Source organism: Amblyomma mixtum, chromosome 1 (assembly GCF_055824585.1).
Source record: "Amblyomma mixtum isolate Tamu chromosome 1, ASM5582458v1, whole genome shotgun sequence".
Taxonomy (NCBI): domain Eukaryota; kingdom Metazoa; phylum Arthropoda; class Arachnida; order Ixodida; family Ixodidae; genus Amblyomma; species Amblyomma mixtum.
Window position 1 is genome coordinate 68,781,325 of NC_143012.1, and position 17,764 is coordinate 68,799,088.

General features: G+C 48.1%; 1 protein-coding gene across 1 annotated transcript; it reads right to left on the reverse strand.

The window, feature by feature from the left end:
- Positions 1 to 789: 789 nt before the first annotated feature.
- On the reverse strand, positions 790 to 17,495 carry LOC149366644 (facilitated trehalose transporter Tret1-like). The gene is made up of 6 exons (XM_089551778.1): positions 17,281 to 17,495; positions 14,007 to 14,268; positions 13,105 to 13,278; positions 5,783 to 6,028; positions 3,199 to 3,394; positions 790 to 1,394 (listed from the first exon to the last, which is right to left on the reverse strand). The coding sequence occupies exons 1-6, from the start codon at positions 17,484 to 17,486 to the stop codon at positions 1,075 to 1,077; spliced, it is 1,404 nt and encodes a 467-aa protein (XP_089407904.1). The 5' UTR covers positions 17,487 to 17,495; the 3' UTR covers positions 790 to 1,074.
- Between the last annotated feature and the right edge of the window lie 269 nt (positions 17,496 to 17,764).

Consider the following 17,764-nt stretch of genomic DNA (forward strand, 5'->3'; position numbering starts at 1 on the left):
ACGCAAGTTGGTCCATCAGACTCAATACATCATCCGCGTAATCTTGTTGCTTCAAGTCTTCTCTTAATTTATACACATGTTCCACAAAATAACCACATACCGATCGCGCATCCAAGTCACGATGTCTAACAGCCATTCTACTCCTCCAAATGCTGTGAAGGCCCAATAACAATCTGGTCATTGTGGCGTGTGGCATTGCGCACACGAACAAACATACACAGGAAGGAGCAGAAGACAGCAGACAGCAGAAGACACATCACTTTCAGTGGTCAGGTACCGAATTCCGCGGGGTGTCAATGCCAAGTCCTTCTTTGGGGTTCTTTGCAAAGCATCCCAGTAGAACACCGCATCCCAACAATCCAGGAACACATGTTCTACTGTCTCCGGTTTTCTCAAAGGAGCCAGTTCCACTAGGCCATCGCTGCGGTGGAGGGATAGCAGAAAGGACAGCGGTAGGGCGGCAATATATACTATGTACAAACACAGGATATTGAAACGGAAATGCGTGTGGGTGCATTTTATTATTTATTATTTATTTATTAATACTGCCAATTCCTTTTTCGGGATTTTTACAGGAGTGTGTTTTGTCCGCAGTCGACCAGGCATAAACACAATTTCAAGTGTGCAGAAAGGACAGTGAAAATTATGGGGACAATCGGAAGAGGCATTGGAAAAAGGCAATACAAAGAAACCGAACGAATAATCATCACTTCTTCACTTCATAAATGGTCACGAGAAATAAAAATACATGGAAATACAAAATACATGGAAACCCCCAAAAATGTTAGAAGTAAAAAAATAAAAAATCACAGTTTGTTCCCGGACACAGTTTGTACACTTTTGCCAGCTAGCACCAAAAATTTGCCAGTATAGTTGGCTGTACAATCACGGAAACATCAAGGGAGTTCCACTCCCGCACAGCTCGCGGAAAAAAAGAGAACATAATAAAGGTATTATTAGCGCAGAAGTATTCTTTTATGGTCAGTTCATTTTTCACTGTTCGTATGGGACTATTTCCAATACTCAAAAAAAAAAAGAAAAAATGCGAGCGCTTCGCGGGAGCCTTCTCTGGCTCTACTTGGCCTTTCGGCCGGTCTGCGGCTCCGCTTCGGGGAAGAAGAGGTTCTCCTGGAGCAGCTCCTCGAGGGTGATCCTGCCGGTCTCGGGCAGCAGGAAGGTGACGAGCAGCGAGCCCACGAACGTGATGGTGCCGAAGAAGAAGCCCAGGCCGGACAGGCCCAGGGTGTCGCGCACCTGGTCGAAGAAGACGGTGACGCACGCCGCACACGCCCAGTTGATGGCGCACACCATGGAGAGGAGGGAGCCGCTGCCGCGCAGGGGCACGAGCTCGGCACTCAGCAGCCACACAACGGGGCCGAGCCCGATAGAGAAGCCTGCGCCGTGCCAAAGGAGGAGGGGGGGGGGAGGGGTGAAAAATTAATGCACGAGGCGCCTTATACGGTTATAAGGTTTAGAATTTGAGCGGTTTTAGAATTCGATGAGTTTAAGGCTGCCCAATGTGTGAAATGTGCAGGCAAAGCCTGCGAAATCGTTTTGCTCTAGCATTTGAAATGGTTGCGTAATCGCCGAATAAAGTCGTCGTCCCCGTTCAGGCTTCTCTGGAGTACACAGCGACGGGCAGGGGCCCCGATAATGACGTCACGTATGACGGAACTACGTCTCCAGCGAAGAAACGGTTATTCCATGGAAGAAAACCGACGCGATCGAAGGCGAAGCTCACGATGCATTGTTTGGCGCCATTTGCCGACGCACAGCAGCATGCAGGCGTAAGCAGCGGGCATCTGAAATTTCGGCAACAATGATGTCACTGCCTAGTTTCCTCGCACTCCTCCAACGTAGTGAGGAGAAGCCTAAACATCGTCGCGGTTTTAATCGACGATTATGTCACCATTTTAAATGCTAGTGCAAAAATACTTTTCATGCTTTATCTTGAAGCTTGATAGATTCGAATTCTTGAATAACCTCGAATTCTCAAAAAAACGTTTCAGCTTCCCTTTAAGCTTCGCCTAAAGAGTAGACGTGATGATAGCGCCTTTTCTTTGCTTTTTTTTTTTGAAGAAGGAAAATATGTGAAAAATAAGTTGTCTGTAATTGTACATACATGTCTTTCTGAGAAAGCTGTATAGCTTTCCTTTGTAGCCGTATGGCTGCGCTTGGGTGGATGCCAATGACTAATTACACAGTCAATGACTCATTACACAGTCCATTCTAGGTCATGCTTAAAGGGTTTTGCGAATATTGGCGTCTTTGGTTTTGCTATGACAAGACTGCATTTTCTTCGTCAAAACTAACACGCATAGCTTTGTGACGCCTGTCTGTTCCTGCCTTTTTGTCTTCAAAAGAGATCTTCATGTTCTGCGTTTTGAACCACCGTGCGATTCTCCCGCCGTGGTGACTCAGTGGTTATGGCACTCGGCTGCTGACCCGAAAGACGCGGGTTCGATCCCGGCTGCGGCAGTCGAATTTCGGTGGAGCCGAAATTCTAGAGGCCCGTGTCTGTGCGATGTCAGTGCACGTCAAAGAACCCCAGGAGGTCGAAATTTCCGGAGCCCTTCACTACGGCGTCCCTCATAACCAGAGTCCCTTTAGGACGTTAAACCAGCACAAATCAATCCGTAAACGTCTCCCTTCTGCTATTCCTTGGCTTTGTGCATGTGTTGTTCTTCAAGTTTTGAATCCTGACGTTTCTACCGCAGACGTGCTTATATTAGATGAGGTTTGCAAACCGGCCAGTGTGGACAGGTGCAACCCAAGCGAAATTTGCCAATGGCCGAGGGTTGGTAACTCGCCGGCCTCAAGTTGGTAGCCGATGTGTTCGACCTACTTAGCTCAGGCCAGCGTCGGGCAAACAGCTGGCCAACTGGTTTGGTTTTTGAAATTTAATGTCCCATAGTGACTCGGGGTATGAGAGACGGCGTAGTGAAGGGCTCCGGAAATTTCGGCCACCTGGGGTTCTTTAACGTGCAGTGACATCGCATATAGTACACGGGCCTCTACAATTTTGCCTCCATCGAGACTGCACCGCCGCGGCCGGGATCGAACCCACATCTTTCGGGTCGGCAGCCGAGCACCATAACCACTGAGTCACCGCGGCAGCTAACTGGTGTGTCGGTCTGTGATTGGCGAAAGGCAAACAACCGACCAATGGCAAACGCCTGGCAAAAGTTGGCCGCTTACCGACGATGAAGAAGGCAACGAGGAGCACGGGCAAGCGGTCGATCACATCCCGCTCGCGGTTCTCCTGCTCGGTGGTGACGTAGGCCACGGCTCCCATGGCCACCAGCGAGAAGACGCACAGGTGTGACGAGACGAGCAGCATGCGTTTCCTGGCCACCATGTCCATCACGGCCACCGCCGCCATCGTGGTGAATACCTGGGCGAGACAAAGGGGGGCACTGCTTTTCAAGACGCACTGAAGTGCAGACCTGCATGCACAGATAGCACTGCTGCAGTGCGCAAGTCCTAGTTCATGCCTTTCGCCGCTAGGATGGAAACATTACCGGTGGCGTGGCAGTGAAGTTCGCGGTGCTGTACTTTGTTTTGCCGCATCCGGTTCGCGTTAGTAGAATGCCCATTACTTTCTTTCTCTGGGGCCCTCCGCACAACCGCAGAGAAGGGGGTGAGTCAAACCAGCGGGATAAGGGGGGCGCCGGATAGCGGAGGATTACGGGAAAGGTCAAACTCCCTTCAGGGACGGTTTCATTAGGTCGCATTCTGTGTGCACATGCTTGCGGCGAGGCGGACCCGCGTCACAGTGCGTGGCTTTTGTCCCATGTCTGCAGCGGCGTGCGCTGACAGCATGAAGCGCGGTCAACAGGATATTGCCATGCTAGCTGCAAGCATGGGGAGCGACGATGCTTAACAGATGGGTTGAATTGACTTTCCTTGAACTTGGGTCGACCGGACGTTGGGAAACTGAGAGTGTTCGCGAAGCTCGCAGCAGGAAAGCATTATTCTCCAAAATCATGATGATGGAAAGTGTACATATGTGTACAGTGTTTGTCGCGATGAGTTACCTTCTTTCCCCAATCATTGATTGGTTGTGTTGTCCTTTCCGAATTGTTGATTGGTGATGTTTTCCTTTCCCCAATAAGTTATTGGGTGGATGTTTGTGCAGTACCTGATTGGTTATTCTTCCCACCGAGGGCGGGGACATAGGGTTTAAAACCAGCTGTTTCGGCATTACCGAGGGCTGGTTTCGTCACGTAGAACTACGAGCCAGTCAAGTGTAAATATGTTTTCTCCTTGCTTGTATCTTCCTTTGTGCTTTTAATTGTTATAAAAAGTTAACCTCTCCAGAAGTGTCCTCTAGCAATGTGATTGAGCAATCGAATCTGCAATACGTTAAGCATCCTACAACAATTATCATCAACCCAATTCCCCTCTATAAGTTCAAAAGAGTGGACATTCAACTGGCGCAGTCAAGACAGGATCGCAACTGGCGCAGCCGTAGAGGGGACATCAACTGTGGCGGTAATGTATACCTGTCGTGAAAACGGGTTCCTTCATTTTTAACATCTATATATGCTACGCACGGTACGTGTTGCCGACGAAAAGAAAGGGGCAAGAGAGATGAGTCTTCATTTCTCACCAAGAGTGGGAAAAATAATCATTATGGCTGTTTTCATTCTGATGTTGAGAGAGCAGGGAGAGGCAAAAGAAATGTTAATTGCAGGTATACAGCTGCTCTATGAAAACTGTCGTATCGTGAAGTTTTTTCCTGTTTTCATTCATTCCTTTAGGACATGAAAATGACCAGTAAAGAACAGATCAGCAAACGCCATTGAGTCTATACAAAGAAAGCTAAAAGCTTCGAGACATTTCACCCTGGTGGTAGTGGTTTATTTAAAAAAATAAAAACGAAAAAAAGGTGAAGCAATAGAGTGTTGCCAGCCGCGGCAGTAGCCATCTAATGTCTTAAGCACCCGAGCTGCAGCCGGCGGAAATGAAAGGGAAAGGGAGAGGATAGTGAGCAGAAGAAAGAACATTTCATCCTCCGAGGAAAAAAAAATTGAGTGACAGCGGTCACTTCGAATGAACAACCTTGAGACCTGTGTGCATCTGGCTCGGCTCTGATTGACCGGTCAGAACCATTGGAAGTGGTAAGGCGGTGGTAACGCGATATATTATTCAAGAAGTGAACGCTCACGAGCTGGAAAGGAACTCGCGCTGAAGACAATCGCAGGATGTTTGGCTTCGTCCAGAAAACGGTTACTAACACAAACGACTCCACAAGCCGTACAGAACGTTCGGGCAGACGCTGTTGTAAAATGCTGAACTAAAAAGTTGACTTCATCATCATCATCAACCTGACTGCGCCCACTGCAGGGCAAAGGCCTCTCCCATGTCTCTCCAATTACCCTGTCCTTTGCCAGCTGCAGCAACCGTATCCCCGCAAACTTCTAAATCTCATCCACCAACCTTTCTGCCATTCCCTGCTATGCTTGCCTCCTCTTGGAATCCACTCCGTTACCCTTAAGGACTAGCGGTTATCTTGCCTTCGCATTACATGCCCTGCCAAAGCCCACTTCTTCCTCTTGGTTCCAACAATGATGTCATTAATCCACGTTTGTTCCCTCACCCACTCTACCTGCTTGCTGTCTGTAAACGTTACACCTGCCATTTTTCATTCCGTAGCTCCCTGCGTTGTCCTTAACCTAAGCTGAACCCTTTTCGTTAGCCTCCACGTTTCTGCCCCGTTGATGAGTACCGGTAAGATATAGCTGTTATTTAGAGGTTGACGTATCTAGCATCGCATCACCTGCAGCGACGCGATGAGAATGGAGGAGTCGGCCTCGGTGACGTACAGCCCGGCGCCGGCGAACAGGCTGAACGTGTAGAAGATGACCATGTTGATGCCCGAAAACTGCTGTAGGAAGCTGACGTGCACGGCCAGAAGCACGTGCGCGGGCGGAATGGGCGCCGTCACGTACACCATCTCGATGGCCATGCACTCTTCCTCGGCTCGGTTGCCACGGATCCGGTGCAGACACTCCAGCGCCTCTGCCTGCGTCGCCATCGTGACGAGGCTTAGATCATCAACACCGTCTAGAAGGTGGAGGCAGTCCACGCATGACCGCCTAAAGAATCTATAGGTCGCTGCTGGGATGCATTTTTCTGCCGCTAGGGCAACCTCGGCCAAAGAGCGCCAAACCATTGGCATTTCCGGACGACAGAATTGTATTAAGGCTAAAGCCTTTGATGGCTCATACTGTCGTGACCATGGAGGAAGGAAACCATAGGAGAGGCCCTCGCTATCCGAGCCGCTTGACAAAAAACGTGGAGGAAGTCACGTGGTTTTGCAAGGCTTACTGGGATTCCTTGGCCGACGGCGCAGCCAATAGCAGCGTTGGGCGCAGCGGCGTCGTCTGCTTCACGCATCACCCATGTCGGCAGAGCCGGTCGAGTAGAGTTGGAAATCCGCATTTTTATTCAATCGTTGTGGTCCGCGGGAGGCACAAAGTTCCAGAGGCCTGTAGTCGGTGCGTGTCTTCACTGCTGTGCGCTTAGTTCATTCAGGATGCCGTCTTGACGAAAGCGGTTGTTTTGGAAGCCCGCGACAGCTTTCTCTGAAAAGGCTTGGCGCTGCAGCTTCGCTATTCTCTTTCGGCTTTGTGCGGTTGCGTCCCTCAACGCTGCTAGTCTTGTTCCAAGGAGAAATTGACAGTGCCGACGGCTCATAAAGCGATAGACGACGGTGACACGCTGGTTTATGGTTACAGCAGCGCGGGAAGAAAAAGCCATTTGCGAGTAGGCGCTTGTTTGGTGTATGTATACGTGTTCCTTCATTTTTGTGTATTTTTCCCGCGCTGTTTTAACCACGAATAAATACAAACTCGTCCAGACTGTGTCCTTGTAAGTATACCCGTTGCGTCTACATTCCCCTATGCATAACGGAAGTGTTGGCGACCGATATGCGTGGGCCGCGGTGTGCTCACCGAAGCGTGCAGTGCCAAGAAAGCCGCTCCGCATCCGATGGTATCCGTCAGCAAAGCGATACGCGAAGCAGTCTGAAGCGTACCATATGTTTACTGTACGCTGTGCGAGCGACATGTCAACTGCGTGCAAATTTTCTCCGATATGGACCCACTGGATCGACCGACCCGCGCTGCTGTCTCGATCGAGTGCTGTTGTGCGAGCGTAAGGACACAAAGCCGGGTTTAGGAGGCGGATTGTTAGGTTTAAAACATTTGCTCTTAAGGGTGGTGAAGTGTAAGGCCATGCCATTGTAAGATTGAGTGTACCTCGCAACTTACCGTTTACCGAGATGCCGAGTCGACCTGCGACCACTTCGCCGAGTTGCACTTTCTTGCATTCAGTTGATTAAACGCATTAGTGAAGTCCAAAATTTGTAGTTTATTGGAAAATCAAAATATGAGCCTTGAAAAGGCTTGACACAGCATGACACTTATTACAAAACATAGCTTGCTACCTGAAGCCAGCAAAATCTTTTAACAAAAGTGATAACACTCGTGTATGGAATGAGAACACACATAAAAAGGATTCAACAAAAAGACTAGAAAGAAGAAGAAATGCACAACTGAATTAGATCACTTTGTAACCATGAACTATTCGAACAGAGAGAGTAAAAACATATAGGAAGGCAGTAAATGAGGGCTTTGAGACAGAAAAATATTTGTGGACCGGTCTTGCCAAATTGTGTGAAATGTTTCATTTCTCGGTAGTTGTTTCTGTATCACAAAGTTGATAAAATTTAAGCAATGTGAATGCAAAGTAATTGGAGCACTGTGTGGAATTAAGTGACTTGAGAAATTGGTAACAGTTGTGACAGCTGGTGGAAGAAGTGAATCATTTTCCCTCCCTTCTGCTTCATGTATTCCTTTCTGTAATATATGTAAAGAAAGAGGGTACCCTGCTGACACTATTTCTATTGTTGCATTGTTGTATTCTACTCTTATCTGCCTAGCCTGGAACAGTATAGAAATAGCATAGTTTTCTGTCCAATTTTCTGTTCTGTTTGTTGTGTGGTATGTCCTACTTGTGTGCACATGCTGTTCTATATTTGTCAAAACCATGAGCCAACCAACATAGTCTGCACATAAGACGGGCATTTGAGCTGTGCACAACTAAGGCATGATGACAGCTAAAGAATGATTAATATAGTGTACAAATTGTGGCTGGTAGAATGATAAGGTTTTCCTCTGTATGCATATGTACCAAGTGCACGTAGAAAAGTGTTTTCATCATTTAAGAACATGAATTTGTTGCAGGTTGCAAAACTTGTATATTTTATTTATTTACATATACTGCAGGCAGTTTTGGCCCAAGCAGGATGGGCATACAAATGCAGAATACAACAAGAAGAACATATACAATGCGAGGAAGAACACATGGGAAACAACACATTTCTTAAAAGAACAACTATATGATAAAACTAATGTTGGGTAATAAATGGCAACAACACGTCTCATGTATGATAAGAATGCGAAACGCATGACAAATAACTCTTCTGGAAGGAAAACAGGATATGTTAAGTATGCAAAATATGGCTTTCTAGTCCTTTCACAAAATCTTTGCTCTTAAAAGTGTTGCGTGGTAAAGAATTCCCTTATATGCTAGAACTTATATGCTAGTGCTTACTCTGTTGCTGCGTGCAGTGGGATTATCACCCCATTTTGACACTACTAGTTTGAAAGGCCAAAATCACCTTCAGTTGGGTTGAATATCTAGAACTAAAATTGAAAGTATGGTACACTAATTACTCTCTTGATTATTCCGGCTTCTATAGTATGAAAACCATGCACTCCACATTTTTACAAAATACGATACTTCAGTCACCCTGTACCCTAAAGGACAGTAGTGCAGGCATGCTAAAGAAAGCTCTGGGAGACTGCTAACTGCAGCCCCTATTCTTGAACATCAGTGACCAATAGTACATGGCCATGTGTGAAGCTACAGCATGTAGATTCATGAACAAGAACTAGCATTTGCACTCTGGACATGTACTGCTGATGCTACTTAACTGACTTATTTTTGAAAATGTGCGCATTGTTCATTTACCACAAAAGACAAAAATCTGATTTTAGGAAGCAGGTAATTTCTGGTTGATTCAGTAGCAATCAAGCTAAATCAAACCCCTGATTACTCCTGAAAAAACTGACAATGACTACCATCAAGCATGAGCCTAAGTCGGTGGTGTACAGGTGCTGTCAAAAGTAAATGGAAGGCAACATTAACACAAAAATTTAATCATTGCCCGCTCAATTCATGCATCCTTGAATACATATGTGCAGACTAATTGGGATTGTGCGACTTGCACTGAGCACCAACAAACATGGACCATTATGCTTTAGATTTAAAGAAATTAAATTTTTTTGACAAAGTTGCCTTCCATTTACTTTTGACGGCGACCGTACATGACGCATTCACATTACAAAGCTATTCTTTTCAATACTCAGTATGACTGGTTGTAATGTGCTCTATATTGTGAGCGGCCGTTTGAATAGAATTTTATCTTGACAAAGTCAGACATTTACCGTATTTACTCGTGTAATTTGCGCCCGCACTTAGATTGTGCTCCCCAAAAAGTTCAAACATTTAACCAGATTAAAAAAAAAATACTCGCACATTTTGCGCACTATGCTGAGCCACACCACTAGCATGTATACGCGGGTGCGAACTTTGCGCCCTTTACCCGGCTTGCTCACGCTGGCGGTCGCTATCCCGGACGAACAGTTGCGCGCGCGCCCAAATCCAAAACTCTGCTAGTCAGCCGGGCCACACGCAAGGGCCCCGTTTTATTGCCCGTTATCTCCTCCCACTGCTTACTTCGCGATTGAATCTTTGCGCGTTTATTGCTTTGAGCTAAGCACGTGCCGTCATGCCACCCCGCGGGGAGCTACATAGCGTGGGTGGGGAGGACGAGTCAACCTTTTCGTTTTGCCAGCGAGGGGTGCCAACCTTTTTTTTTTTTTTTAGGATGTGTTCGGATAACTCGCTTGCGCGTAAATTGTGCACCCGCTTTTTGGAGCCCTAATTAAAGAAAAAACGTGCTCAAATTACGCGAGCAAATACGTACGGTGCTCTATGCCTTAAGGAACTTCTTTCTGATTTATTTTGCAAACGAACTATGGTTTTAAGGAATCACAGTGCTCCCTTATAAAACAGTGACACTTCCCAGGCGCTATGGCCGAGATAACAAGAAAAATGCACCGCCATACAGATTACTGCTAGGCGCAAACATTTGCACACTACAAGTAATAATATCAAGTGGAAATGATGCCCCAAAGAAACTGTGGTGTGTTCGATGCTATAGATGACAAGGATCTCTTTTTATTTTCTTCTAATGAAGGAGTGCGTAAGCTGATAAATAAATAATCATGTACAGTAAGCAGAGTTTCATCAGAACCATATACAAACCGCAGCCAGTTTAGCAGTAGTGATTACTTTTTATCAGTGCGGGAATACTGTAGCCGCGCTACTCGATCATAACGTCTAGCTAAAGCCATTCATTCTATTTCTTTCATGAACACCTAAAACGTCATATTGAAAGCATACATGCAGTCAATGCTATAATAAAGCACCTTCTCAATAACAGCATTTCTTTCCAATCTCTTGACAATGTATCGAGGTGGTTCCTCACCTGAAGGGGGACGGCATCCGCACGTATACGAACTACGAGCGGCGACATCCGATCGAAGTGCTCGGCCAGAAAATGTTTTGAAGGTCCATTTTGCTGCTTCCCAGTCGCATTGGCCTGGTCTAACGGCCTCAGTCCACTGGCTCCTTCGCTCTGGATCTTTCGGAAACCTGTTTGAAAACAATACTATTCACTGCACTCGGACAAAGAGCCACGAATAAGTCCGGGGCGGTACGAATACCACGTTCACGCCGTGTCGCGCGTTATGTTCTGCGAGCATGCATTTTACTCATTACGCAGTCGATTAAATACGAAAACAAAATGCAGTATACTTACGAGTGGAAAGTGACGCCCGGTTCTTGTCCTGGCGTGCGCGACCGACACCCAGGAACGCAGCAGCTGGGCATCGCAGCGTCTTTGTTGTCAATCGGAGCAGAAGCCTCACTTTCCGCCGTGTGTGACAGCTGCCGACAGCCAGGCGCGGCGCGAAATCGTCTGCTCGCGCTGCTCGCGTTGATCTTCGCGGCGCTAGCATGCCATTGGCTGAGACAGCGGCCAAGTGTCATGGCGGAGCCCTCGCTTCCGGCTTCAAAAAATGTGACGTAGCAGCCTCTCCTCTTTTCCTTCTTTCCTCCATGGTCGTGACCAAGACGTGTTAGAAAACTTGTCCGCGTTTCAGATTGGTCGAAATGGTCGTGACGTCTCTGCGCGCGAATTTTGACGGGTGTCCACCGAAATATGAGAGTCAGTAACTGCGCAATTTCCTTTCCTGAAATGCAATTTTTGACTGGTGTCCACCGAGATATGTGAGACAGTTACTGCGTAATTTCTTTTCCTCAAATACAATTTTCATTTTCTTCATTACGGCCCCCCTTTCTTCTTTCTCTCCACTTCCTCCCTTCCTGTACGGTGCGGTTCAGGTGTCCACCGAGATGACAGAGAATTACAGCTCCATTTTCTTTTCTCAAAAAGCGTTGCGTTCAAAGGGCAAGGCATCGCGCCGAACGGGTGGTGGCGTTCCTTGGACTCCCTGGCAGCGCTACAACACGCTGTCGCGTTCCACTCCTAAAGGCAAAGATTTGGCGTCATTAATTGGCACTTAATTAATGCACCAACAGAATGTGAAGTGAAGAATCGCGTAGCAGAATGCAGCACTCAGGCTTTCGCCTTTCACCACTTTAGCCGCTAAAGTTCCTCGTAATTTTTCGGTTCAAAAGTCACGAGATGGTAGTGCTTAATCCACCTTTTTCAAAAGATATGACGCCCTCTGGGGAGTGGCGAAAATTCGTCGGCTGCTGACTGAAAGCAAACGCACCCGGTAGAATGTTTAGACTAAGACTATTAAGGCGAAAGCCTTTAATTCCGCATCGTTGTCGACAGAGGCGTCACGCTTTTTGGTTGGTCGAAATGGTTATGACGTCTGAGAGTGCGCGGATTGGAAGTAATGAGGTCACCCACGGGTTCCTGACGCCCCCTTTTGGAGCGCACGACAACTAATAAAATAGTTGCCGTCCGCTCGAACAGGGGGCGTAAGGCGTCCGTGGGTGATCACATTACATGCCTCATTACTGCGAACAGAGCCGCGGATACAACCGAACTCATCGAAGCAGAGAGAGAGAGTCGTGCTAAAGAAGCAGTCAAAGTCGGCAGTCACAGTGTGCAGTCAAAGTGTGTAGTGGTGGTGGTGGTGGTGAAACTATTTCCAGCGGGTGGAGAGGAGCGACACCTAGTCGCACCCCGCTTAAACGGCGGCCACTATCCCTTGGGCAGCGGCGGCGTCTTCAGCCAGCTGGAGGAGCTTGATCTGTGTCCCCGGGTCGGGGCTGAGCAATAGAGCCTCCCAATGAGCATAGTCGGTAATGAACTGACTCGCGGGTAGGGACTGAGGGCAGTTCCAGATCGTATGATTTAGATCGGCTTTGCTCTCACAATTTTTGCATTTGTCTGACTTCCGAATAGAAGCTACACAATTGGGGATTTGGATAGTCCCGCCGAGCTGGGTCGTGCATCCCACCCGCCCTATACTCCGGCAAGGACAGGTTGTTTTCTTACAGAGGAATCCTGCAGCACTACAGGCTTGCAAGACTCAAGATTCTCCCCAGCAGATAAAACGCGCTCCAAGCAACAGGCCAAAGCCTGGCGTAAACTTCAAAGTGTGTAGTCAAATAAAGCACTAGTACAGCACAGTCTCGCAGTCAATGCCAAACAGTGCGCCAGGAAAGGCTTTCGCCTTGCAGCACCTTATAGAGCCAAAGTGGCCCCTGATTTTTTATTTATTATAGTATTGGCTAGACTACTGCTTCGCTGTAGCTACTGCTGGCGACGTACCAGTATGAGCATGTCTCGCCGAAAAAGGTAGCCTCGAGGAGGTCCATCTCATATGAGTGACGTCACGCCGGCCCGCGGAGATTTCCATTCAAATCGCATCGAGCTTCGCGGCTAACGCCTTCCTGCTCAAATTTGGACGAAAACCTTGGGCTCACCTTTCTCCCGTTGAGCAGGTGCCAGCGAGGGGACTCCACGCAGAATATGGAGGCGACGCAGAGCCCCACGGCGGGCACCATGCACGCCAGGGCCAGGAAGTCCCACGTGAGGAAGCGGCCCAACAGGTACGAGTACAGGATGCCCACCGTGATGGCGAACTGCAGCATGCCGCCCTGCGAGCCATTGGCGCCATTCCCTGTTTCTCACACTTTGCCTTCTTGGACAACATCATCATCATCGTCAGCCTGACTATACGCCCACTGCAGGGCAAAGGCCTCTCCTATGTCTCTCCAAGTAACCCTGTCCTTCGCCAGCTGCGGTTACTGTATCCCCGCATCTCATCCTCCCACCTAACTTTCTGCCGCCCCCTGCTACGCTTGCCTTCTCTTGGAATCCCCTCGGTACCCTTAAGGACTAGCGTTTATCTTGCCTTCGCATTAGATGCCCTGCCCAAGCCCCTGGGCTTTGCTTTCGCTTTATTTTTTTTAGGTTTCCGTGAATAAAGAGTTTCATTCGCAGGTAATATAACCGCAAAATAAGCACGCAGAAATAAAAATACGCGCGGACTATTTGCTTCTGCGGATTACTACGTATTACTCCGCCGATGGCAGAGCGGCAAGCCGCCACGAGACTGGGTGAAAGGCACTCCACGCGTTGGTCGACTCCGCCCACCGTACGGGGAGAATAAAAAAAATAAAGGTGGGAGCCGGACGTTAATCCGATTTAATTACGGAAATCGGCCGCATCGGACAATGAATTGAAGTTTCTAAGAATGCTCGGAACGTGTGGATTGAGTTCCCGCGGTAAAAAGACGAGTTCAGATTCCTCTTCACTGCACCGCTAAGATGACTATTCTCAAGGCTGTAATGATACTGAAAACCTTGCGCAAGGCGCCCCTCACCATGGTTCCTCGGTTGTGGGGCAGCGTCACCTCGGCGATGTAGGCGGGCGAAAGTACCGATACGAGTCCCATGGCGCAGCCGGTGATGAAGCGGCCAGAGTAGATGTGGAAGGTGGAGCCGTGTGCCATGTACGTCACCGTCCAGCCTGACAGGAAGCCCAGCGAGACGACCGTGAGCATAGCCTTGCGGCCCAGCGCCTGAGTCACTCCGCCGCTAGATGCCGCTCCCAGCACTGCGCCGATGGTCAGCAGGGGGTCGTACCTGCGGTAATAGAGCTTATATACCTACTGCAGCCGCCCACATACCTCCAGTCGCTTATGTGCCTACTCCAGTCGTTCATATACATCCATCCAGTCGCTTACATACCTACTCCAGCCGCTCATACACCTCCAGTCGCTTATGTACCTACTCCAGTCGCTCATATACATCCAGTTGCTTATATACCTACTCCAGCCGCTCATATACCTCCAGTTGCTTACATACCTACTCCAGCCGCTCATATACCTCCAGTCGCTTATGTACCAACTCCAGTCGCTCATATACATCCAGTTGCTTATATACCTACTCCAGCCGCTCATATACCTCCAGTCGCTTATGTACAGCGTTTGTCAAAAGTTTGGAGCCCAGGGGGCTTTCTTTAGAGCTGTCGTTTTTAATGGATCTATAGCGCTCCAAATTCGCTCCAAATTTCCTGGACATGAGAAGATTTCTGGTACTGCCTCCTGCAATAGGTAGGACTTCCACGAATGCTCCTGGAGTCCCAATATAAAGGTTGAAGTGGACTCCCTGGGCTCTAAACTTTTGACAAAGACTGTACCTACTCCAGCCGCTATTCCAGCTGTGCCTACTACGGCCGCTTTCCTAATACCGCTGCACACGCGCACAAGAAATGGCAGTAAATGCTGAAGGCTTTAAGTTTTTCGGAGTTGGTGCTACACATCCACATTTAATGCCATTATCGAAAGTGAGGATGACGATAACGCTTGCAAGGCAGTCAAAAGTTTCATGTTACTATAAACATTGCTAATGAGCGCAATATATCGGGAATGTCGTTCAAATGTAATGTAAAAATGATTTTCCATAAAATACGGCGGTTCCTGCTTTACAAGTTGGAAAAGTAGCCATAAAGGCGCATGTCGGCACACAAGTCCAGAGTACCTGTCAAAAAAGACTGGTTAAAATGGCGCTCTCTCCATCGAAACCGCGGCGTATACAGATGCTTATTCTGACAAAGTTACGAATTAACCATTTGCTTCTGGTTAGGGAGTTGTTACTCACGCTTTTCTGCGTGTGGAATGGGAACGAGAGTACGCATTGCACGGGCGAATGAGTTGTGGTGAACTCAGTATGTCACGAATGGCAGTAAGGCTAATGCCATCAAATTTATGCGTGTGGCACCGCACGAATGCCATTAAAACTTAAGGCAGTAAGCACTTAATGTCATTAAATTTGGCCGTGCGGCACGGGTATTAGTTTGGTCATATGTTGCATATGTTGATCCCCACATTTGCTGCGTTGGCTCATGATCCTAGTCATGAGCCCATAAAACAAAACACGATACCATTCCTATTTACGCAAGGCGTAGGGGAAGGTTGATTGGAGAGATATGGGAGATGACTTTGTCCTGCAGTGGGCGTGGTCAGTCTGGTGATGATGACGTCACAAAGCGCGTGCGAGTATTATGCATTTCAGCTCCCCTTAAACGAGGCCAATCTATGTGTATTAATGCAATAGCGTTTAGGACGTCTTGCAAAAACCATCGGGCTTCTCCGCGGCGAAATTCCTTGATTGTTTGAGATGAATCGAAACGTCAGCATCGCCAAATTTGAAAATCTGAGCACTAAAATGCTCGAGTACATTCCACTGAATTATAATATGCCACGAATCCACCTTAATATACCCACCAATACCTGCTAATCCACCATTGACCCACGTTAATATGTCCACTAATCCCAACTAGTCCACCATAATCCATTTTCTGGGGTGGGCCTAGTCCAAAATTTTGAGGGTCCTTTGGAATTTTTGGGGGTGGCCCTCACTAATGCCAACTAATTCACCCTAATCCATCTTAATATACCCCAATACCCGCAAATCCACTCCCGTCCACCACTGAACCACCTTAATCTACCCACGAATCCAAACCAATCCACCCTAATTCATGTTCTGGGGCCACGCTAATTCATTTCTGGGGGTAGGCCTACTTTCAGTATCTTTAGGGCGCCCTTTGGAATTTTTTCGGGTGGCCCTCAATCCACTACTGATCCACTTTAATCTCCCTAATTCATTTTCTGGGGCGGGCGTACTTCCGAAATTTTGAGTCCTGAAATTTTTGGGGTGTGACCCAACTTCTGATTGTTATCGCATTTACTTTAAGAATGTGGTTAAAGGGCAGCTGCAGCACTTTTTTGAGAATTTCGCGATATTCAAGGATTCAAATCTATGTGGGCTGCAGGCAAAGCATGCCAAGTGTTTTTGCACAAGCATTTAAAATAATGACGTAATCGACGATTGAATTTTGCGCTTCTCCTCAATGCACCGGAGGAGTGCAGGGAAATTCAGCGTGACGTCACGGAAGGTATGATTTCAAAGTACCATTATCGTCAGCCCCACCCTTCCCTGACTCCTTAGACACTGCCAAACAACTCTCGACGGGGTTTGCCTTCGGTGGCGTTGGTTTTTTTTCCTTCAAAGCAGGCGTTTGTGCGTTGGAAATGTACCGATACCTTCGATGACGTCATCACGCGCCTCTCACTTGGCGTTGTGCGCTGCGGAGAAGCTTGAAGGGCATCCGGATTTCAATCAAGTAAAACTCTTGTTTGGGCGAGTTGGTTCATTTTTGAACGGGTACGTGATGGGCGAAGAACACGGGACACAGCAAAGGAACACACACATGTACAGAGCGCAACTTCCAACTGGTTTATTTTTTCGTAGAAGGCAGATACATTTATAGCGGCGCTGGGCAATCACAATATTAACAGGCAAATATACGCGCTGTTCATGTCTGCATGTCAGCATTTTGGAAGTTGCGCTCTGAATATGTCATGTGTGTCTCTTTGTTGTCCCGTCTTCTTCGCGCAAGCACGTACCCGTTCAAAGGATTTCAATCGGCGATTATTTCACTATTTCAAGTGCTGGCCCAAAAAGACTTCGCATTCTTTACCTGCAAGTTTCACACATTCGACCCTCTTGAGCTCGTTGATTTCTAAAACCTATGCAGTTTCCCTTTAAGAAGGCTTTTACCTTTCGCGAAGATTAGCTCGTCAGGGATCTCACCAGTCGCTGACGGAGATGTCGAAGCCGTGCAGTCCATCCTTGAACGTTCTGGCCAGGCTGTACTTTGCGGGCGACGAGTAGCCCAGCGTGCAGCCCATGCAAAGCGAACCCGTCCAGCTGCCCGCCAAGGTGAGAAGCAGCTCTCGGGGGGTGGGCGGACGCCGGTCCTCCTCAATCGAGTGCTCGGGGCTGCCGCGTTGGGACATGGCGTCGACGTCCGCTTAGTCGGCGACGGAACAGCAGGAGAGGGATGCGGAGCGGGATCGACTGTAAACGGCTGTTCCAGCGACGCACACGGGTTCACAAAGGTGCTTACGCTGAGGCTCCGTACGCGAAACTGGCGGAAGTCTTGTGGATTGCCTTCAAAAAGGCGCTTTCTAATCGAAATACGGGGAGTGAACACAGGCTGACGCGCTCGCCCGAACGAGACCTCTTCTTCTTTGAAGAAGGTGCGGGCCCGTGCACCATGCGAGCCATCGCTGAT

Bases quoted from the DNA above. Each gene is read 5' to 3' on its own strand.
- LOC149366644 (XM_089551778.1), bottom strand. From the start codon at position 17,486: ATGTCCCAACGCGGCAGCCCCGAGCACTCGATTGAGGAGGACCGGCGT. The intron at 14,269-17,280 runs GTGAGATCCCTG...CTATTACCGCAG, and splicing joins GACATCTCCGTCAGCGACTG to GTACGACCCCCTGCTGACCA. The intron at 3,395-5,782 runs GTGATGCGATGC...TGTCTCGCCCAG, and splicing joins TTCTCATCGCGTCGCTGCAG to GTATTCACCACGATGGCGGC.